Source organism: Pteronotus mesoamericanus, unplaced genomic scaffold (assembly GCF_021234165.1).
Source record: "Pteronotus mesoamericanus isolate MK-2021 breed Mesoamerican mustached bat unplaced genomic scaffold, CSHL_Meso_final contig_94, whole genome shotgun sequence".
NCBI lineage: Eukaryota > Metazoa > Chordata > Mammalia > Chiroptera > Mormoopidae > Pteronotus > Pteronotus mesoamericanus.
The window spans coordinates 51,628,889-51,652,852 of NW_026555285.1; the positions used below are offsets into that span (position 1 = coordinate 51,628,889).

General features: G+C 54.6%; 1 protein-coding gene across 6 annotated transcripts in view; it reads right to left on the reverse strand.

Annotated features, from left to right (window-relative positions):
* Nucleotides 1-23,964, reverse strand: part of TRPC4 (transient receptor potential cation channel subfamily C member 4) — a 73,822-nt gene that overhangs the window by 23,169 nt on the left and 26,689 nt on the right. For all 6 annotated transcript variants that reach the window (XM_054586675.1, XM_054586674.1, XM_054586673.1 and 3 more), the window contains 2 exons: nucleotides 13,592-13,928; nucleotides 1,311-1,450 (listed from right to left, as the gene is read on the reverse strand). In XM_054586675.1, the coding sequence (XP_054442650.1) occupies nucleotides 1,311-1,450; nucleotides 13,592-13,928 (477 nt within the window). The remainder of the gene's footprint in view (nucleotides 1-1,310; nucleotides 1,451-13,591; nucleotides 13,929-23,964) is intronic.

Consider the following 23,964-nt stretch of genomic DNA (forward strand, 5'->3'; position numbering starts at 1 on the left):
AGGCGGCGGGGCTGTTCGCGCTCTGGGTGATGCCGAGGTGAGAGGGCGCCGCTGTCTCCCTGTAGCACGGGGACCTTGTAGGTACCTGCACAGGCCCTCAAAGGGACACCCTTGGCTTGCGTTGAGGTGTCGAAAACCAGCCTGCACCTCTGCTTCCTTAACAGTCCTCGCCGAGAACCGAGGGAAGGTAGAGGCGTTGGCAGACAGGCTGCCTACCTGCCCGACGGAGGCACGGCTCCGGGGTCAGACGACGCCTTCCGCTCTCTGCCCACGGCCGTCAGGGGCAGGCGCCTCAATGCTACCAAGAAAAATCACCAAATTACGTGTTCGTTGTTGCAAGAATAGCTTGCCTTCCATGGACTAGGGAGGAGACCCTTCCCCCGAGGGTTTTGGATGCGTGCCGGAAGCCTTGCAACTGAGCAAATTCTAGGGACCATGGTCTTTCCGACGGGGGCGGGGGCAGAGGCCGCACAACCTCTGGCCGCTCCTTGGGAAACTCTAATACAGGAATTCGCTCGCCTCCACACGCGCCTTTCCGAGCTCGGATCGCCACCTGGCATGGATCACGCCTAGTGAGACGCTCTTCCCTTGTTACTACTTCACTGCTACTTTGAAACGCATTTTTTAAAAAGATAAAAGAGGGACAACGGCAGGTAGAAGGAGATGACAGTACCCTGCTTACAAAAACACCCCCCAAAGTATGAAATAATCCCGGTTGTCGCTGCAGGACAGAACTGTCTACGGGACGTGCGTGGCTGGCGTCGTACAAATCCGGGGGGTGGGTGTGAGGGGTTTCGGGCCCTGAGTGGGGCGAGGAGGGAAATTACATTCTGCTGAAATACTTTCAAACTGTATGAGTTTAAACTGAAATAATAACTGCGGGGCTTTGAAAGAATAATATTTCGACCTATGTAATCTCATCATCAGTTAGTTATAACTCATAAAAATAGATGGCTTTTTTTTTTTTTTTTTTTTTTGGCCAGAATTTAAAGTGTTTGAGGCAAGAGCTTCATTAGAAATCAAAAGGAGTGGACACGGGAGGGAGCGTCGCGAATAATTCCGGGACCTCGTTCCGGCACAGCGGGGAAACCGGGCGAGAACACCCAGTTGCCCGGCAACTTTGTTTCCTCACTCCCAGTCGTGTCCTGACCGCGGCACTTCCTGCCTCTCACTCAACGCGCCCCGAGCTCGCGCGCATCCCACGCAGACCGAGGACACTCCGCGGAGCCGCGGTAATGAAATCGGCAGCAGCGGAAGGCATATCGCGTTTACGGGGGTCGGTGCCCCACAGCAGCATGAGCCATAGCTACCTTCACAAACGCCACGATTTTCAAGGAGATGGTGGCCAGATACAGGGAGTTCATCACGAAGTCCATCAGGTTCCACCAGTCGTGCACGTAGTCCTGGAGGCCACCGTCCCACATCTGCTTGATCTCCCCCCAGATGAAACCTGCAACGACAGGAGAGCCGCGGTCAGCGCGCTTTCCAATCCAGCGGCGCGAAACCGGCTCGCCGTGGAAGAAGAGCAACGGCGCCTCGGGGCTGGGAGCGGCCGCACACCGCAGCCTGCCGTGGGCCAGGCGCCGGAGAACGCACGTTCTGGGCCCAAACTTTCAGGGGGAAAAAAACCTTGCGTTTTCCTTTTTTCATTCAGTGTGTTATTCAGTTATATTTAGAGAGTCGTCGTTTGCACTATAAGGGACGGTCCGCATGGATTTTTGAACATGTTATGGTGCAAGGAACTGGATGTGACAAATAATTTCAGAACAGGAGAACAGGTAACAAGGTGTTTCAAGTACCACCCCTGGACAATGCACATCCTTCTTTTCCCCTCAAACATTTAGGCCAAAACGTGCCCATTACACGCGGCACAACACGGCAGCGGCCATCGGGGGCCGCCTCCCTTCCCGGGGTCTGGCTCACGGCGGCCGGACGGCGGCCCGAGCTGCCCGGCTCGCTGTCGCCTGCACGCGTTGGAGAAATTCATACGAAGGTAGAATTTTCCCACCAAACTGATTCCTCTTCAACTACATATTTTTTTTTTTCCATGAAACATATCATAACATCCACCTGTAAACAACCACTAAAGGACGTTCTTCATCCCAAGTCAGAAACGGCGTGTCTCGCCGGCGCGCCCGGCTTCGCCCCAGGGCACCGGGCGCTGTGCTGCTGTGCGTTTGTACGCGCTCGGCGCCTCGGAAGGTCTGATCTCAGCCACGTTCGCAGCGCTGCCTTCCACACTGAGCAACAGTGGCCGCATTCACGGGACCTCATGCCCTCTTTAGCAATCGCTTTAAAAGCCACATCCAGAGAAAACAAAATCCCTTCTCTTTACGACGGCTAGGTTTGCAATGGGAAATGTTCTCTCTTTAAATCCGAGGAAGTACTGGTAAAATGTCGCTGGATACCATTGTTCTGTTTTCATAACCTTATTGAAATTTTATAATTCTGTTTTTAGAGCCCAGTGGTGAGAAGGATATGTCAAAGTATCTAGAATCAGGAAGTGTTAAAAGAATGCATATGACTTTGTAAGTACCTTAATACAAGGAGATAATAGGAGTCTTTTAGGAAAAAAATGTCAGCCTGGAAAAACCAAACGGGTGGCCCCAAGCTCCACACCTGTCTGACCGTAAAAGCATGAGGAGCCAGAGGAACTCTGGAATCGTAACTTCCCGTGAACCCGTGGGAGAGGCGAGCAACCGAGGGGCGGGTCCTTGAAGCGCAAGCAGGTGTCTCCAGGGAACGCCGCAGGGAGCGCCAGGCGCTGGGGGTGCGCGCCCCCGCACGGCCAGGTGGAGGCGCAGCAGACCCGCACCACGCGGGGCGCGGGAAGATGTCAGAAAAGGTGAGGATGGGCGAGCACGTGAGGCCAGAGTCCCCGCAGGCAGGCTCAGAGGACCGGTGCCCACGTGTGCCTTCGCCATGGGCTGCCTGCTGCGCAGGAGGCGGAGCTGCGGGGGGCGCCCTAAAGCCCCACGCAGGCTCCTGCGCCCTGGGAAGCAAAACATTTTCGCCCTGTGGGAAAAGCGGCAGCATCCGGGCCCAGGGCTTACACTGATTTATCGAAGGCTTCCTGCCCACGGCTCGCAAGGCTTCAGCACCCGAGAAAGGAGGTGCGCCCCACCGAGTCACCCCCCACCCCCCTCCGCCAGCCGGACAGACACCAGGTGAGAGACCGGAGCCCATGGCCACCGCAGAGCGGCAGGAGCCGGAGGAGACGCCCCTCCCCCGAGGCTCAGGCACCGGGGTAGCCAAGAGCTGCGGATGGGGCAGAGGTTCTAAGAGCCTCCCTCCTCCCCACCTGTCCCCGGGGGGTTCGGTCTCACTGACTGGTGTCCTCCAAAAAGCGACGTGAATTTATCATCCTCGTGGAGCTGCAAAGGCTGGGACCAGGGCCAGCCTGGCCCGGGGCTGGAGAGCACCGCGGCCGGGGGCAGACGCTGGCCTCCATCCCTGTGTCCCCACTCAGCAGCAAGCGAGAGGGCTGGCCCCCTGGCCTCCTCCGGAAAGAGCACCAACCCCCCGGCCAAAATGCGTCCCTCCTACCCTGCTTGCCCTGCCTCCAAATAATGCAGCGTGGGGGTAGGATTCCAGCACAGGACTTTGAGGGGACAGGCGTGGCGGCCAAGACGCTGTCCTGAGCAGAAGTTTGCCTGGGCCCCGTCTCCGAAGCCAGCCCACAGGCACAGCACCAGGGAAAATCCGGCCCGAGACGCTGGGTGACCGGTGCCACCTGCCCGTGAACGGACAAAGCAGGACGAGGCGGGGCCTCCCCACGCAGCGCGCTCAGACACGCCGCATCCTCTCCCCTTGAGGAGTCACCACGCCATTTGTTTCGCCGGACACGGCCAGTGCCCAGAGACGGGAAGACGTGTGTCTGCAGCCATCGACTGGACCGGCGCACTTCAAACTGGCCGTCCTGAGAAGGCACGGTGGCAAGCATGGGGCCGCCGGGCGTGTGAGGCGGCAGGCTCCGCGCACCCAGCAATCAGCTCTGCATCGTCGGCCGGCCGGTGCCTCTCCCCGGCTTCCCCGTGTCTCACTGCGAAGGAAGAGCGCTTCGGGCTGTCGGCGCGCAGGCGTCTACCGATAGACTCACACGAGAACCATCGCTCTGCCCCGGGCACTGAAGGAGCCGGCCACGGCTTCTTCCTGTTTGGGTTATCGAAACTTCTCTGCAGTCAGTCATCGCAAGGACTGCCACGGGAGATGAAAAACAGTCGCGTGGCTGCGGGGGTGGGCGCGCTTTGGCCGGCCCCCAGATGGAGAGGCTGGATTTTTGAGGGGGAATCACAGAAAGGAGCCTTCTTGCCCCAGGGGAGGAAGGCGATCCGAGCTGTTCCCAAACTGGCCTGGCTCGGCCCCTGGGACTCCAGTCCCCACCTGGAGCGTCTCCCGTCGGTCACAGCTGGGGGACCCTCCAGGGACGCGTGGAAGCCCGGCCCGCCTGACCCCTGAAGGTCATTCCGGCGCTGAACCTGCGGTTCTAGCGCTTTCAAATTGGCGTGTTTCGTTAAGTGAGCGGCCGTTTCAACACCTGGCCCATGCGAGGGTTGGTATTCTATTTTCCTTTACAGGCAAAGCGTGTCTCTCTTTCTGCTCCCACCAAACCGGAAAGCCAAACGTGAGAGACTATTAACATCCACCAAAATAGACATGTTCCAGAATCTTGGGGGTGATTGTGCAGAGGAAAAAGGACATTAGGGCCAGCGGCTTTAAGGGCCGGACGAGGGGCACAGGGTAGGGGTCACGGAGAAGCAGCCGGAAACTTACGGACGGCAGCAATCGAACCGACCGCCCCTTCGCACCCGACGGGATTCTGTCCTCATTAGACGGGTTCAAGGGCACGGCCCTTCCGTCGGGCGGCTGGGGAACCCGCAAAAACTCACCCTCTGGACACAGGACAGCTCCTTCGGAGTTCAAAGAGGAGACTTGAAGCCTGGCTTCCTGACAACATAAAAATAGTTCTGCCTCTGACCTTCGGGAGGCACCGTTTTATGGGAAAAACAGAGATCCGATCCAATCGAGGACTCACAGCATCATTGTTTTTCTTTTAAATGTGAGCTGTACATAAGGCTGTAGATTAGTGGCAATCAGCTAACAGGATCTTTTGTTTTCCCAGCACAGATGAGATGCTCGTCTCCGTGGCTCTCGTCCCCACGCCTCTGAGGACGAACAGCTCCTCTTTGCTATGAGCACGTCCGTGAAATGCCAAGGGTCCTCCATTCCGGCCGCACGCACGGACATTTTTGAAGAAACGAGCCTTTAGGAAAGCCAGTGGGTGGCATCCGCTGCCTGGAAAACGCACCCAGGGAGTCAACTGTCCATGGGAACGGAAACGTCTGCGGAGAGCAGAACCGGAGGGAGTGGCTGCCCCCCAACGTGTATCCTGTCCCCGCAACGGGAACGCTTCCAAGTTGCTCTCTGCGGTTTGGAAAAGGATGACAGGCTTTCTCAGAGCCCTCTAATGACAAGCGTTGATGCCCAGGCTGTGGGACCCAAGGCAGGAGAGATCGCAGCACAAATGAGTCAGAAAGCCGCCTTGTAAAAATGCACGTGATGGGTGCCGGCAAGTTTTTACGATGTTTTCCCAGCTTTTCCACAGGGGGGCGGCCGGGGCTGTTTGTTCCGGGACTGACCGGCTGCCAGGGGGCCAGGTCCACGTGAGGATGCGCGCAGCCGGCCGGCCGCCCCGGGCCCTCCGGGGCGAGCGCGTTGCTCGCAGCAAGGCCTCCCGTCCAGCCCCCGCTTGCTTTCGGGGTTGACACAGGCAGATGATCCCAAACAAAGCAGGCCACCTTCCAACCTCGGGCAACCTCCGAGGGCGCGTTCTGGCCGCCCAGAAGCTCGCTGAAGGAGCCGACCCTGGGGGTCTCGTGCAGAACACGTGGTTCACGCTGCGGCGCCCGGTCAGCGAAGACGGAAAGAACAGAAAGGACTCTCCTTGCTGCCGGTCCTGTCCCCAGCGCAGGGAAGAGAAGCGCAGGCCGCAGCCAAAATCCTGCCCCTGGTCCAGGAGAGACGGAAGCGCAGCCGTTGCCGCAGCGAAGCCTCACGCCACGGTGGCCGGGAGACGCACTAAGACGAGGGGCGACGCCTCCTGTCACCGTTCCCCTTCAAACGCCGCCACAAAGACAAGAGCCCGGTGCACCTGCTTTCTGTGGAGAGCCTGCAGGGACTCTCAGCCGCCCCATCTTCTGGGGCAGACTGAGGGGCACGGAGCACACACCTTGTCCCCCGCCACCTGCACTCCAGCCTGGTGGCCCACGTGCACGTGTGGGGCGCGCCATAGAGATCCCGGTGGCAGCTAGAAATTTCCACCAGGAGAAGCGGGCCTCTCCCCACTGCTTGGGTGTTGCCCGTCTCTCCTTGGGTCCAGTTCGTCAGGGACAGTGGAAGGAGAGAGGGGTCTGGCGGCGGGTGGCCGGCAGCCTAACCCCCTGCCGTCCGGGGTGGCGAGGCTCTGCCGTTGCTCGTGGAGGGGCTGCCTGTCCCCGGAAGCAGCTGGGCCTGAGCCCTCTTGTCTGGGTCACAGGACCCCAAAGGGCCATCTGCTGATGACAGAGTGGAGGAGCTGGAGGGGGTCAGGCAAGCGGATTCTGAGAACCGTGCAGTGTGGAGGCACCCGGGGTCCTAAAGGACACCCACCCCTGCACCCCTGCACCCCTGCACCCCTGCACCCCAGCACCCGTCGGGGGAGCCGGCCGGTCAGGCCGATCACACAGGCCGCTCGGTATCAGCCAGCGATGCAGACACCAGCAAGGGGAGGGCTGGGACCCGGGTCCCGGAAAGACATGCAGACGTCTGAGGCCTGTGCTGCCCTCCCCTTCCCGGCAGCCAGGGAAGGGGGAGAACACAGAGTCTGTCCCTCCCTCTCTCCGCCCCGCCGGTGCTGGGCTGAAGGACAAGCGAAAGATGGACAAGGGCGTGGCCCGAAGCCGCGCACCAGGGATGCTGGGGCGAGGAGAGCTTCATACCGAAGATAAGATTCAAGTTTTAAACTGACCTAGGACGGCTTCTTAATACGCAGAGTGTCAGGAATGGCTGATGTCTACCCGGCTGCTGGGAGACAAGGAAGAGGTGGCCGTTTGCGTAGGTGTGGGGTGGGGCAAGAGGAAGGACGACCACTGCAAGGTTAGGCTCCAGCTGAGACTCCGTAGCAGAGCCGCCCCGTGAATGTGGCATCGGGCTCCCTGGACTGTTTCTCAAGCTACCGTTAAAGACCCCTGGGGTTTGGGGATCAGTCAAGAGGGGAGGGAATTCAAAATCTAAATTTTTTAATAAAAACCCGCAATGACCAGGATTTTCTTCAGCAGACGACCCCTCGAAAAACGCTGACTTCAAGGGGCCATGAAGAGTCAAATATGCTTAATTTGACATCTAAAAACCCTTCATTGCCATGGCTTTGCCATCATCAGATTAACATTTGGAGGAAAAAAAGTAGGAATGCACAATGAAGGGAGTATGTATTTTCAAAGTCTGTCAAGAAACGGTGTCATCAGAGCTTTGGATTAAGATGCAGGATGTAGAACTTAGAATTCTGGGTCATCTGACAGCTTGTGACCAAAATATAGTAACTTAGAAAATTAAGTTTCTGTCAACACACTTTCTGTTGAAATCAAGTAAGTTTCCGTTACTTAATTTCTTGTGCTGACAGAAACTTACTTGATGTACTTTTTATAGAATTTCTGTTTAAACGTTTCCATAAAAACTAAGGCACAGATCGTTCATGAAGATAGGGAAGCAATGAAGGAGTGAACTTCCTCCAAATCTTTGCTCAAGGCGCCTCTTCAACGAGAGGCGGTGGTTCCTCAATACCTATTTGTGGAAGAGTGAATGTTACTGTTTTGGTTATGAGAATTCCAATTTTTCACCCAATGCACACCTCTGACTATTTTTAAAACAATTATCTACAAAGAAAATATACTTATCTCTACCGTTTCCTGAGGAAGCCCCGACACATCCACATACCAATGAAAATTTAAAAAATCAGCCCCCTCCGTGGGAGCAAGGAAATTTAACTTCAGGTCTTAACATGTGATCGCGAAACCCACACCAACAACAAAAACTGGAAAGGTCACATCAGAGGACCTTACGCTTTCTTTCCCGGAATAGACGCTTCTCTCAGCCTTGGGGACCCATGTGTCGCGCACGTGGGTTAGCTCGGAGGCGGGCGGTGGCGGCCGTGGTGACGGAGGTAATGGCGGCGTGATGGGGCGGTTGTGATAAATTTGGCACATTAGCCAACGCGATATTCAACAGTAAATTATATCGAGTGTGTTACAGCTTCTATGACTCACAGCCACGGTCCATGCCAAGTTGACCTGGGTGAAGATCAACGTCGGCAAAGAGGCAGAGGACAGAGGACATAACTGTGTGTTCGGAGACCTGGCTTCCTGGGCCGCTTGCCTCCCTGAGTGTTTCTGCGCCCATTTCCGGGCTGGTGTGTACAGAGGGCGCAGGCTCCGGCTCTACGGTTACAGCGACTGGAGTCCGGATCTAGCGTCTCCTGCTTGCTCACCCCCCGATCCTGGGCAAGGGATCACGCTCGGCTATTTCTTCTCTGACAAATGAGACACCGGCATCGTTTCTTATGGCTCAACGAGGCAGAGTTCCCATGAAGGTCACATGAGGCCACACGCCCACATCGCTGAGCGTGGTGCCTCACTAACTTCCCAGCCTCTACCCTTACTGCCTCTGTCACTGCTGCTCCGCCTGAGCTTCCGCTGCCCTTCTGTGGCTCCTCTTAGCTCAGAAAAACCACTTCCAACGTCCCCTCGGCCGTTCCTTTGACCCCCTCCTCCTTCGCGCTCTCCCCTCCTCTCCGGTCCCTGCCCCCGGACCCTGTGCCACGGGAACTCTGCCGCCGAGCATCCTCTCGTGGCCTGCAGATTGGACATGCGGTGTATCAGCTGTGCGTGGCGTTGTCGGGGCCTGAAAGACATCGTTTCCTTGCCAATAAAAAGTCACTTGATCAGCAACAGAATGTGCGCGACCGACAGTCTAAATCTATATAAACATTCTGTGGTTGGAGATCGCAATGCCTCGTGACTTTAAAAATGCTGTTCCCTAGGGATAAACAGGAAGGTGAGGTAGATACGTCATACTGCAATAATTATCTGACTTTTTTGGAAATGAAAACACCCCTTGAAATGAATAAACGGATGCCCTGCGGCGGTGTGTGAGTGTCTCCGTGCGTCTCCAGCCAGTTCACGGGGGAGCGGACGCGCCTTGCCCACGGAGGGAGTGGGGAACAGCTCCCAATGGCAAGAATAACTTCTGGGGATGTTTGGGAAGGGAGTTCATTCAGGGCACGACGGAAAGGATGTGGCCACCTGAGGCCATATGCTCTGATGCCTACTAGGCAAAAGATGAAGAAATTGTCACAGAAAGGAAGAATACATACGGGCAAATGCATACACACACATACATATAAAATCCGGCTGCAAAGGTGACCGCCCTTGTCTGTTTTACACTTCCCGTTTGGCAGGCCTTGTGAACATTTTCAGATGTGCTAATATCAACCTTTCAAAAGACAAAAATATAAAATAAATACGGAAACGAGAGGCAAGTTTTGTTAGAAAAAACCTGTTCAATAAGTATGTGTTACAGGCAAGATGTGTAATCCGGATGTGACGGGCAATTCTTGGCTCACGCCTAGGAACCCGCCAGGGCTTATTTTTAACAGAGTGGGAAGCCTCCCTCTGACACGGCTTCGCCTCAGCTCACCCTCCGCACCTCGCTCGGTGTGCGCAGGTTTACAGACACCCGGGAACCGCGGCGGCCTCAGGCCCCCGGAAAACAGCAAGTCGTAGCAGCAGCCACTTGCCTCTTTCATCGGGAGCAAAGTACGTCCTGCTTTACTAATGGACCCGCCTCCATTATTAGTCTACTTATTTTATATAAAAAGTTATCAGTTTCATGACGTGGGCCGCCCTGACGACCCACGTCTACAGCTGGACGTTTCCCACCCGTGCACCCTTTTGCTGATGGGAAGGAGCCACGACACACGGGGCGACTGTCGCTGCTGAGTCAGGGGGTGTCTGTGGAAAAAGAAAAACCAGTTTCGGGGGAGGCCTTAGAAACCAGCACCCAAAAGCGTTCTTTTTCATATTGCGCTTCCCGCGCTCTCCAGAAACAAATGGCCTCTCCCTGAGATAAAACTGCTCCTCTAATTTACATGATTTCTCATGGTATAGAGTATACATATCCACTTGCTCTATTTAGTTTACATGTAAATTTTATGCAAAAAGGAACTTCTCAGATGAACAGTTGGGTCACTGTGGAACCCGAGCACTGCACGTTACAAACCGAGCCCCACGGGAACTGGAGCCTCAGGGTCCCGGCAAGCAGCAGGCAGAAGAAACGCAGCCTCTGGCCTGGCCCGGCCCCTTCTATCCGCCATCTACTCTTCCTGGTGACTCTTGAGAGTCACGTAACAAGCAGAGCCCTGTTGCCAGGCCTGTGCGCATGCTTGGCAGAGGTACTGTTTTACTTTTCACTCCAGTTTAAAGGGATAAATGGACAGTCCGAGAGGTATACTGGTGTCTGTCTGTCTAGTATCTACCTATCGAGTGCGAGAGTTATAACTGAATTATCTTGAATTCCCTTTTCTGCGGGTTATCGCAAGACAACCTGAGTCATCAGTGAGAGTCCTGCGTGCGGCTTGTAGATTCCTTTGCTTATTTGCTCACGTTCCTCCTGACAGCTAACACCTGCAAGATCCCTGAAGGCTGCCTGATGGGAAAGAAGAAGGAAGGGTCAATAACCTTCAATACCGGGGTGGCGGTGGGGGAGGCCAAGGCTTTCAGTTGTCCCACGGGGACCGGCACAACAAGAACAGGTCGAAACTCCAGAAAAAGAACTCAACGAAACGGAGATAAGGCGTCTCTCAGACGCAGAGTTCAAAGCACTGCTCATAAGGATGCTCAAGGAGCTTAGTGAGGACCTCAACGGCATCAAAAAGATCCAGTCAGAAACGAAGGACACACTAACAGAAGTAAAGAACAGTTTCCAGGCAATCAACAGGAGGGCGGATGAAGCTGAGAATCAAATCAGTGATTTGGGACCTAAGGAAGCAAAAAACAACCAATCAGAACAACAAAAGGGAAAAGGACTCCAAAATAATGGGGATAGTGTAAGCAGCGTCTGGGACAACTTCTAGAGGTGCAACATTCGCCTCATAGGGGTGCCAGAAGGAGACGAGAAAGAGCAAGACACGGGAAATCTATCTGAAAAAATAATGAAAGAAAACTTCCCTGATTTGGTGAAGGAAATAGACATGCAAGTCCAGGAAGCACAGAGAGTCCCAAACAACATGGATGTGGAGAGGCCCCGTCCAAGACACATCAGAATTAAAACGCCTAAGTTTAAAGATAAAGCGAGAATCTTAAACACAGCAAGAGAAAAGCAGTTGCCTAGGTAGTTGGCTGCAGGGGAGCTCCCATAAGACTGTCAGCTGATTTCTCAAAACACACTTTGCAGGCTGGAGGGGACTGGCAAGAAATACTCAAAGTCATAAAAATCAGAGTCTCAGCCAAGATTGCTCTACCCAGCAAAGCTATCATTTAGAATCAGGCAGAAAAAGAGCTTCCTGGACAAGAAAAAACTAAAGGAGTTCATCCTCACCAAACCATTATTATATGAAATGGTAAAGGGGCTTATTTAAGAAAAATGGTATCTAAACTATGAACAATAATGGCGACAAACATGTATCTATCAACAACTGAATGTAAAAAATACACTGAGCAAATAAGAACAGAGACAAAATCGTGGATACAGAGAGGGCTTTGGGTGGGAGGGGGATGTGGGGGAGGGGCGAACAGGTGAGGGGATTAAGAAGCACAAATAGGCACTAACAGCACAGCCACGGGGACGTAAAGTGCAGCACCGGAAACGGAGCGGCCAGAGGACTTACACGCGTGCCCCACAGGCACGAACAGTGCGGGGGCGCGGCCTGGGGGCGTCGGGGTGCTGGGAGGAGGGGGCAAAGGGGGAAAAACCGGGACACCTGCAACGGCACAGTCAGCAAGAATATAATTTTTAAAAAGGGAAGCCGGAAAAAATACAATAATTAATCAATAGTAATACGAGAATCAACTCTGCTTCATGCACGCACAACGGTAAACCGACTTTTGCCCCGCCCTGTATGAGAAAGTCTGAAGGAAAAATAACTCAGAAAGGTCTGCGGTATTCTTGACGATACTCCCTAGGCTGTACACCTCACACTACTATAGAATAATATTGAATGGCAACGGTAACAGAAAATACTTTTTTTAAAAAATTGAAAAAATACAAACAAAAACTTCTGTCAGCGGTAAGTCACAAGTGATGGATCACACCCTGTGGAGGCTAGAAAACTCAATAGACGTCGGTGTAAATCCCCAACAAGGGGTTAAACTTCAGCAGGGAAGATATTAAAAATAACACAGAAACGAGATATTTGGATCTGTGAGGCTGAGTAAGTTCTTACTGTTGCCGTTCGGAGAAGTGTCTGAAATGAAAGCAATTCCCAAGAAAAACTAAGCTCCTTAAGAGATAATGGGACTTAGTTGAGAGAAAACTTTTCTACTCAGAAAACGTGAACATTCATAATATCAATATGTAACACAAATAAAAGTCTTTTTTCAGGGTCAACAGATGGGCGGTACACGAGTCCTCATTTCTCAGAAATCATGGTGTCACAGGTCCGGGAAACATCCTCTAAATATAGAGGACAGTGCCTCTGGCAGGAGGGAAAACATTTCTTGACACGACAAGAAGCTCTGGGAGCGGCGTGCGCGGGGGACCTACGCGGGCTTGCGAGGGCCGGGGCGCGGCCCGGGCCCCGAGCCGCAGCCGCTCCTCCCCGGGCGAGAGGGCGGCGGACCCCCGCGAGGGCCACACTCTTCGCCGTAAGCTGCTCAGTCCAGCGGCTACCAACCTAAACCCACCGCACCGGGCCGCCTGGGGAGGGGCACGGAAGAGGCTCATCCGTCCGCTCTCGGCCGGTCGGGCCGTCCCTCCGCGGAAGTTTCAGCGGGAAGCTCCCCCATTGCCTTTGATCCTCCTCCTCAGCCCCTCCTTCCATTAAAAAAAAAAAAAAAGGACCAATTTTCTCTCCACTACTAACGCGCCCCAGCAGCCTACGAACGGACAGAGATCGAAGGGTGCCCTATGGGAAAATTTCCTGCTATTTTCATTTCCTCTGTCATCCAAAAGACAAATGGATTCATGTTAACGAATGTTTGCGGCTACTTCACGTCCAGAATGCCTCCTTCCGCAGAGTCGTTTCTGCTTCTCTGTGGAAGGCACAGCGATTAGAAACTCGGGACGGCTACTTGCGGTCGGCGTTAAAAGGTAAACACACAAGCCCACACCCGGGGACGCATTCACGGGACAGGAAGTCATCGAACCCTGGGGTCCTAAGACCTCGGGTTCTGTCTGGCCAGCTGCCCGCGGGGGCGGCCCGGCCTCGGGGGTCAGGCCTCGGAGCCCGCGGCGGGGCGCTGTTGGAGGCACTCGGCGCCCTACACGCAGGCGGCTACTCTGCTGAGCAGCACAGTCTCACGGCAGGACCACGCGCTTATATGTTCTATGGGAGCGCATTTACCCAGGACCCACGGTAATATCATCCACTCGACGATGGTTGGTGGCGGCCCTTGCCGGTTCAAGTCTGACCTGTCGATGTGCTGGGAGGCCAGCAACAGCAGAAACAAAAACGTCAGATAGGACGCTGTGTGGCAGATGAACTTGATAAATGGCTTTCGGATGAACAGTCCGAGGGCGCTCTTAGGAGCTATCAGGTAGCACACGGAGAAGACAGGGAAGAGCAGGCCTATGACGAAGCAGGTCAGCATCTTCACGGCCCAGTGCCTCCTCCGCCACCCGGGGAACTCGTCGTACCAGCGGGACGCCAGCAGCTGTTGGCAGTTGGGCTGGGCTACAAACTGCAAGAGGAGGAAAAGGGAGAGGGAGAGTCAGCGCTGCGTGGGGAGGCCGCGCGCGCAGTGACCGCGGGGCGCGCTCCGTCCCCGCCGCACGCACCGCCGTGACAGGGGCGGGTCCGCTCACACCGTAAGGGCGTGCGGGCGCGCGCGCGCGCCTCCGCGTACACGCCCGGTCACGTGCAGGGGCGCCCGACGCCTGCGGCCCAACGCAAAATCGTACGTTGACTTACAACCTTTTCTGTTTTTGCTCATCAGGTCCCGTTAGCGTTTGTGCATTTTGTGAGTGGCCCAGAGAGGCCACAGGGTCGGACCCGCCCCCCCCCCCCGGAGGCGCGACATGTAATATTTTTCACTTTCAGCATATGACGGAGGACGGTAAGCAAGCCAACTTATATACATTTACATATTATATAAGCTAAGTTTAATTAAAATCGTGTCGCAAAGGTGGGGATTAATCTTCAAAGATTTCTGTGAGAAATTCACATGCAAGAGATCATAATTCAAGCATAAGGGAATAGCAATGAAATAAGGAGTGAACTAATTAAGTTTTCATCAGCCTTATTAAAAGGTTACACGTAAGTAAGATTGCCTCTGAGAACACGTCGGCTAAAAAGCTTGAGGTCAGCCAAGAAGGCTGGTCGATAAACTTTGGATTCCGTCTTCCACAGACCGTCCTGACCAACAAACCCCCCGGCTCTGCCCAGTTCAAAGACTCTCCCACCCGGCCCTCGAGGCGCCTTGGGCGGGTACGTCAAATTCAGATTCGCAGGTTGGAGTCCAAGGACTAGCTCCAGGCCCGTCCCCAGGGCACCAACCGCTCTTCTGACGCCCACAAATCCAGAAGGGAAGATGACAAACGCCACCTGACAGTGTTGGTGAGGCGGGGGCAGGATTCAACTTCTTCCATCATTTCTGGGCCTGGATTCAACACTGGTTTGGCAACCGCGCTGGGACGATGTGTGGGCGGCGACGCGAAGCGGAAAACACAAAGGCAGAGGAAATACGGTGGGCGGTGAAAAGCCAACATCGCCTCCCTTACACCATTGAACTTGGCAAACAAACAAAACCCCAGGGAGGCGGCGGGAAGGAAGAGTCGGTCGCTGCTGCGGATCCTGTGAACATCGCCAAGGGCAGCAGCAGGCGGAAGGAATCCCATACCTCTTCACCGCTGTTCCCGCTTCAAGGTGTACGTGAAAAATTGTTTTAAACTACCATGAGAAAAAGAGGAGGCACCTGCCCATCATTTCTCGGTGGCTACCTAGAGGCTTTTCTAAAAAATGAAGACAGATGTGGAAGCAGCACGTGATAGAGTTCTTAAGGTGCCACCATTTGACCGTTGGCCGTAGGTGAACACAGGTGAGGACGGCAGACGGGAAACGGAGGTTCGGTCTTCGCCTTGGCCGCCCCCCGCCCCCCGCCACGTGCTGGTCCCCTGACGAGCCGCCAAGCCTTTTGGCACCAGGAGGGCCACGCTCGGGACGGGTGCCCCCTGTCACCGAGTCTCCTGGTTTAGAGGACTAAGCTCGGCGGTGCTGTCTCCCATTAGACAAAGAGCCGGAAAAGGAAAGAGACGCAATGGGAATGCACGCCAGTTACTCCTGCGAGTGAAAGGCTACAGGCGCTCCCGGAGTGTCAAGACCCACTATTTCTGAGGCTATTAGAGCGCGCAAGACCCTGTACCCCAGGGGGACTGTGTCCTCCTTTTCAGAAGCAGCAGCCGATCTCCCCTAGCAGAGGCTCCCCTCTACCCTGCGGATTTGTACACGGAGATAATTGAAGGGAACAGCTGTATTTGTTTCCGATGTGTTGGACCACACAAACCGGAAAGCGTTAAACTCTAGCCTCAGGGTCAGGAATAAGGTGGTTCCCTTTCCCGCCCCCGAAACCCTCCGCTTCCCTGACCTCCCCGACCGTGGCTCCTCAGGCCCTCTCGGCTCACACGTCTCCCAGGCCGAAAACTAGCTCTCGGTTGTGACTTCTCTGTGTATTAAGGTCAGGATAAAATTATCTAGTCGGTGACAGAGTGAGAAAAATTGTGTTTTGGGAAGAGCAGAGCCCACAGAGCCACTGACCCAGCCAGGGCTGGTCGCAGAGGGACGAGGGACGAGGGGACAGACCGGCACACGGCAGGGCCGGGGGAGAACAGCCCCGGGCGTCGCGGCGCCGGCCCAGCGCGGAGAAGAGGGAGGACAGGAGCGGCGGTCCCCAGGCTCTCTCCTGCGACGCCCTTTCCATTCTCCCTCCACACTATCTCACCGCCGGCTGCCGGTCCCCCCCGCCCCATCTTCCTTGCCTCTGTTTCTCACCAGAATCACTGAATAATGGGCTTCTCTCGCTCTCTTTAAAAAAAAAAAATACTGATTTGAGAGAGACAGAGGTTGGTGGTTGCCCTTACTGATGCATCCTTGGTTGATTCTTGGGTGTGCCCCGGCCCAAGATCGAACCTGCAACCTTGACGTATCAGGACGATGCTCTCTTTCTCTCTTTTTATGACGACCTTGGGATGTCCTTCAAAAGGACAGATGTGTCCCGGCCTCTCCCTCCTCACCAGTTGCAGGGTTTCTGCTTTGCCACGCGTGCAAGGTTGCTCATTCGCACCCTCGGGGTCTTTCTTGGGACGGCTCCCTGGGTCACCGTGCGTGTCAATGGGCGAGGCCAGGTCACGAAGCCCATGTGAGGAGTGGCTTAAAAGCGAGGACTGCGCCAGGTGCCCCAGGGCCCGAGCGGGAGAAGTGGACCTGCACCAACGGCGGGAACCTCGCTGTTTTATTTTTCTCTGACCCCAGGTGCTGCTCTCCTTGTGGATACGGAAGGAGTCTGTGCATGAACGGTACCTCCCTTCGATCTCTGAGGTTTTATGGAGACACGTCTGCGCGTTGTATGGGGGCCGAGGGCTGCCGTACAGAGAGCAGCCAACAGGGCGGCGTAGGACAGCAGCGATTTATTAACTCCGTATTACCTCACCGCCCCGGAGGCTGCCAGTCCTCCAGGCGCTGGCAGCGCCGCGCTGCCTCCCCGGCTCGGGGTGCGGCCCCCGCCCGCACGCCCTCCCGGCTGGGGCGTCCCTTCGCTTGCGGCTGCGTCACTTCGGCTGCGTCTCTGCTGCCACGCGGCCCTCGCTCCACGCGGTCCCTTCAACGACCGTTTCTCGTCTTGTAAGGACACGGGTCATGAGCCTGTTCCGCTCCCATGTGACCTCATCTTAACTACTTTTACCTGTATGACCCACATGACCCTTTTCCCAAACATGGTAGAAAACTGAGTTCCTGGGGTTAGGAGCTTAACGTATCATGTTGGGGGTACATAATTCAAATCGTAACACTGGCAATCACTCGTGTTCTAGAAGCTCCCAGTATGTAGGTTATGGGTCTATAGCTTACATAAGCATCGCTGTTTCAAATGCATAAAATATATTTCAAGTTCGTGAATAATTCTTTAAAACCCCGCCTTCCGCTCCACGTTTAACGTCCCTCCCTCTCTCCACTCTGTTGTCTTAGTTCCTTGCTTTCTCATGAGGACTGATGATAAAACATGCACGTGTAAGAGTCTCTGAAAAGTGAAGGTCCTCTCTATGAAACTGTCCCCTGCATCAGCCCGCTACTGTAATTAAAGGCGTTTCCTAAGGGCTTCCTGGAAAAGTGCGTAGTTTAACTGACATAAATCATTCAGCCGCGCAGGCAAGCAAGGCACAGAGCACATAACACGATGGTTATCTGGTTGAAATAGGGCTTCCATGGGATGGGATTTAAGAAGTGCAGTTTTGGGGGCTGGGAAACAGGAGAGGCAGGAAACCGCGGCCGGGTTCAGGGCTAACCCCGGAGCGGGGCGCTCCAAGGGTGCGGGGACCCACAGGCGCTGGCCGCAGGGAGGGCCTCGGGGGCGGGGCGCGCACAGAACTCTCCAGCACAAGAAAGACTGCGACCGCCCAGACGTTCGCCTGGTTGGACCATGTTCCTAAGTTTAAATCACCAGTGGGGGTTTTTTCTGTCAGGAAATGCTCACTTGAAAGCCAGATACAAACAACGAGAGTCCCCGGCTCCCAAACGCATGTTGTTTAACTCTGATCCCCTCTGCCCCTGCGCACGTCAACTATCCAGACACCAGAACAGGAGAACCACCCAGGGTTTCAAAAGTGGACCCGAGATCTGAACAGAGCCCGTCACGAGAGGTACCTGCGTGGAAGAACATGTGAAAGAGGCGCCGGATCACATGCCACCAGGGAAATGCCGGTTCAGGCCACAAGGGGACGCTGCTGCGCACCTACCGGAACGGTCGGAATGGCAAGACCACGGCGCACGTGGGCAGGCATTTAGAGACCCTGGGCTTCCCACCCAGTGCCCATCAGAATGGGAATGGCCCGTCCCTTTGTAGACAATTTTCAGGTGTCTTAAAAAATTAAACCAATACTTACCGTAAAATGGACTCATGCCCGTCCCAGACACGTCCAGTTATTTGTATGGAAAACAATACAATAATTAATAAATACTAATACAGGAAAAAAAAGAAGAGAAAAGAAGGTAGATGTCTCTCCAAAGACTTGCATACGAAGGTCACGCACACGTTTGGAGGCAAGAGCCAAACGCAGGGACAATTCACGTGCCCCTCACACAGTGAACGGATCAACGAAACGTGGTACCTTCACGCCGCGAAAGCCCATCTGCCCGGCAATGAGAAGCGCGGGAACGACCGGCCTTCCCACGCGGTGGCCTCGCCCGCGGGGCCCGAGTGGAAGCAGCCGGGGGAGAAGGGCGCCTGCTGTGTAGCTCCGCGTGGATGGGCCCCGCAGGCCGCACAGCGACCCGCAGCGGCGGCGCCCAGGGCTTCGGCCCGGGGAGGGCGGCAGCGTGAGGCGAGGCTCCCGAAGGGCCAGGGGCGCGTGCGGGGCGAGCGGGGCGGGCACTGCCCTAACTGCGGCGGGAGGGTATCCAGGGGCTCGCTTCACACGTGTCCAGTTTATCACATGTCCATTGTGCCTCCGTAGAGCGGCTTAAAAATGGCCCCAGTGTGCTGGTGTCATAACCACGTCCGGGAGGGTTTACGGACCCCAGTCGGCTCCCAGCGCCACCCGGTCGGCCTCTCTGTCCTGTGTTCGCCTCCTCGCCTCATGGCAACGCCCGTTCTCGGCGCACACGGGCCGGCGACATCGTCAGCAGAGCAGAAGCGGTTGCCCGGCTCTCAGGCAGGAACGCACAATTCCCGCGCGAGCGGCCAGGCTGAGTCTTGCTCCCCGTCCACCCAACGCTGAGAGGCCGGCCCTCGACACAGGCAAACCTAACTGGGTCTCTGATCTGAAAGTCTGCACCGGCATCTCGCGGACACCAAGCAAAGGCCCCGGGCTCAGGCCAGGCCTTCACGGCCCCGGGCCCCCCCACCGGCCCCGCCCTGCCCGGCCTCGCAGGGAGGCCCTCCCGGCCACACACGTCTCACGAGGCTCCGACCCCAGCTGGGCCTTCTGGGCTCCAGTCGGTTCACGTTTGCTGACGACGTTGCCTGGAACTACCCACCTCTTGGGCGAATCCCTCCCGGTCCCCCGACTCAGCCTCTGATCCTCCTGGTCAGGCCCCGGCCGCTTGTTCTCCTCCTGGTACTGGCCTTGCGCTTTGAACAGGCATTACAATTCCACTAATTCCCTCTCTGTCCTGCACCCGCATCGCGGGCTCCAGCGAGCAAAGTGCTGCAACGGTCGGTCCGCTTTCACCACGCGACCCCCGGCACCGGCGCCTGGCGGGGGCGGCCGCGAACGTTCACGCGGTTGAATGAACTGTTGAACTTTCTCAGGAATCGGGAACTAGTCATTCCTGTAAGTCCCACAGAAAAGCCCCAGCTGACGCCATTAACGTCGACAATAAGAAGGACACTTTACAGCCGTGTCCTTATTTCCAGAAATTAAAAAACTAGCTGCTTCCGTTTCTTCTTCGTGCCGCGATTTTCAGCCGCCTCCACCTCGTGGCATGTAAACTAATTCCTGAAAGCCTGCGGCACCCCCCAACATATATCTTTTGCTGACCTGACAAAAAAAACAGGTGTAATTTTGATTCGTTCACACTGGGCAGCCATTGTTGTGTCGGCTGTTGCGATTTTATTCGACAGTCTCAGGGAAAGAGGTCGGCGCCCCTGACCAAATACTCGGGAATGGCATGTTTGAAAGATCCTTGCGACACACGGGCCGGCCATCGCTGTCCTAGTGTCACGTGAAACACACACGTGTCGGTCCCCGGGACTCCCACAGGGCTGTTTGAGGGGAGGTGGGGAAGCCGTTGCAGCCCAGGCCAGACGCCGGTGCTCAGAAGCTACGACAAACCAAGTTTGTCTTGGAAAAGACGTCTTTATACAAGGAGCACAGAGGCAGCGTATTTCAAGTGGTTGCCAAGGAAAAGCATTTCGGAGAAATGCAGTCCCGTTGCCCTGGAACCCATGAAAGGGCGACCAGAGGAGGTGGCGGAAGGACGTTCAGCCCCCCCAAATCCTTGTCGTTTTGTTTAAAGAGGATAACGACAGTCTTCCCTCTCCCTCGTCCTTTGTGCAACGAGAGACGTGCGTGTCGGGTGGAAAAGGTAAGAAAGAGTCCATCTCAAGGAACTTGCTTCCTCGACTGTAGAACTATGACGATGTCCAAACATTGGGAAGAAAAGACCCGCGTTGGGCTCGTGCAAGGAAACACTGATGTTAAAGGACAGACATATAAACTACTCATCTCTTTAAAAAATCACTTTCGGTCTCTATACAGAGGATGAGTATTATTCACTACTCTCATGGAACGGAAACAGGTTAAAAGCAGATTCAGAGCTTTGTTCTCTCACGTTGTCGCGAACAGTTGCGGGTACACCTCAGACAGCACGTACTGAGACGCTAAAGCAACTTATATGTGTTGGCTGAAATTCTCAACACTTAGTATCACTCTGTTCCAAAAGATACCCAAACGGCATTTTATCGATTTATAAATATCTGTAATACAATCTGTTTGGAGATTAGGGATTGTCTCAAAAAAATTTTTCATTAGTTCTCTTTAAATATCACAAGATGTGAACATAATGTGTAGGAGCTCGTTCTGCATACATAATCTGATTACAAAGTCCAAGGCAAGCTCTGTAATGAGCCTAGTATTCGAGCATATTGACAGGGTTCAATTTCTGTTAGGTTTTCCAGGCCGGCGCCGGTAACCGTTCCTACCCGTCACTGCAGCCCCGCCCACCGAATCCCCCAGGGCAGGACCCAGGCGGCCCTGCGCGCAGCAAGCCCGCGGCCCTTAGCCTCCCGCCCCCGGAATCACAACTGCACACCCGCTTTCTTAGCAGCAGGACCAAGCCTGCTTATATTTCGTACAAAATCACAGCTCACTGGGTTCCCCCTCCTCTTCCATTTGCATCTAAGAAACGATGCAAGATGGTGAACGCAGAGATCTGGGCCCCCGAACGGAGGGACCTGCGCCTTCCCCCGGGTGCTGCCCACGGCTCTGGTCTCAGGGCCGCGTGTCCCGATCTGTGCCCTTCCGAGAGGAGGAAGGGCACGCGGCCAGCCCGTCCTCCACCTGCACAGCAGGCGCCCTCTCTAACCCTAGGACAGGGATTCCGTTTTGGGGTTCCGACAGGCATCTTCATACTTGATAGTGAACAAAGTCACAATCTCAGCGTAACAAAGATCACGGTAATGACACAGAGCGCCTCTCCAAGTACCTAGACTGGCGGGGGAAGTGAATGCCGGCCACCAGGGCGTTTACAAAGGTGCAAGCGTTTCTTGCTCAATTCTCCTCCCGCGGTGGGACGTCCGTCCGAGAGCAAACAGAGCCTGTCTGCTTCCTCTCATCCCGACAGATTAAGGGCAACTCTGAGTAACTATTTACCCACCTGCAAACATTCATAATGCGGTTTTTGGTACATCATACAGATGAGAAATACAGTCAAAATATTTACTTACATTTCAGCCAGGATAATTTTACTATACCCAAAACATTGTCAAAAGCTGAAGACAGGTTGACCTTTTTTCCTGTTGCTAAATTCGGCGAGCCCGCGATGGTATTTCGGGCATTGCTGTGGGCCCCTTGTTCCCTAATTCCAAAGGCGCTCAAAAAGGGGGTGTTTTCATCTCTACTCCCAGAACTTAATAACAACGAGCTTAAGTAGAAGTCCTAATTTCCAGTACATCATTTCACTTATTACGTTACCTGAAAACTAAAAAGCTAAAGGCCAAAACAGCGGCAAAGAAAGCTTCCTCTTCTTTCACTACATAAATACAGGGCAACGAGGTAACCTCTACCTTCTGAGTGTGCTGAAAATAGCTCCTTTTGCAAAGGGCTGGAGAAGCCCGTATATTAAAATATTCTGTCAACTTCATCTTCCACCACAGTAACCTTCCGTCTCGTCTGCACAGTTAGGCGTCTCCGCAGAGCGGGGCCGGTCCTCCTCCAAGCGGTCAAGCCCCGCAGAGAGGACACGCCCCGCCCCAGGGCGCCGCGGGGCGGAAGGTCCTGGGCTGGGAGCCTGGGGGTCTCTTCTGCGATCCTGACCTCGAAGTGTAGCTGCATGTTTACAGATTGAGAACACGGAGCTGAGGATTTGCAATGTTCCTTCACTCATCATCTGAGAGGTGACAGCCGCTTCTGGTACGAGTGTCGCCAACCAGATGCTGCCCAGATGTGGAGAGAACACAAAACACCCCAAGGATCTGCCAGTTACACTGCACAGAAGAAGGAGATACAGGTAACCTTGTCTCGTCAAAGCATAGCATTAATATTTAAAATAACATTCCTATGAATCAGTAGTCACAGTAGGATTCCTGATTAACTGAGAAAGGCCGAGCTTTGTACATGTGGCAACAAGAAAATGCGACGTCATTTCTTCTCCCTTGACGCACAGGGTCTGAGCTCCAGCAGCCCTGCCCCAGCGCTGTCCCCTGCTCACTCCGCTGCCCAGTCGCCACGGCATCGTCGTGTCTGGCCAGCGTTCCTTACGAGACAGACACACCTGCCACGGTGGCAGGTCTTCCCTAGGTAAACGCGTCTCAGCGTCAGTTATAAGAGACTTGTGCCTCCCCTTTGCTACTATTTATTTCTGCCTCCACGATGCTTTGCATAGTTGCTGGTACTAAGAAGATTCTTGCAAGTATTTTTAGGATGAATAAATAAGATATGAAGAGCCACGTCCAGCACACGCCCGTTGCTGCCTTTGAAAGCGCTCCCCGCCGCTGCGTGGCCGTGGCGCCGCCTGGCAGCGCGGGAGGGGCCGAGTCCAGCCAGGCGGCTGCCGGCCGCGGACAGAGGTGTGACCCGCAACCCGCTGTCCCGGAGGCAGCCAAGGGCGTCTGGCTGGCTCCGCCACTGCGTCCCAAGGGCGAGGAGGAAACGGCTCTGTCAGTAAAGGAGCATGGCCAACAGGTATGTCAAAAGGCTCCTTAACGTTGCTGCAAATTAATACTGATTCCTTACTCTTCTTGGATCATTAGACTCGGCTTTCCTGGGTTATGTAAATACTCAGAAGAAATGTTAACCTGGCTATAGATAAGACTTGGAGCATCAACAAAATAAGTATCGACTGTGACGTGTGTTACCAGGCGATGCTCAAACAATGAAGTCAATCAACAGGGCACAAAACCTTTTTCTCTTTTGGTGACTGGTTTTAGTTTCAAAGAAGCTGTTTGTTTCCGTTTTTCAGATGTGGAGAGGGTAAGTTACTACTCCCACCCCCAAGAAAATGTAGTCCATAAATATTCTCATTTCTGTTTTTTAACTATGGTAAAATTAATTTTATAGCTCTGGGAAGAAAATTTTTATTTTTTACATCAAAGACACGGAAAAGGACAACAGAGAAGAGAGAGACGCAGCGTAGAACTGCAACTGTCGGATGGCGCGTCCCCACCGGGATGTGCTGCCAGCGCACACTCCCTCGCTCACCGCGACGAATCTCATTTTCATAGATTTCACTTAATCTAAGGACTCCGTTATCTAATTTCGAGATAGAAGCAATTTACTGTTTTCTGGGGACACGTTTTTCATGCTTTTCGGCCTGTGCCCAGCCTGCAGGACCGGCGGGCACTTGGCTCC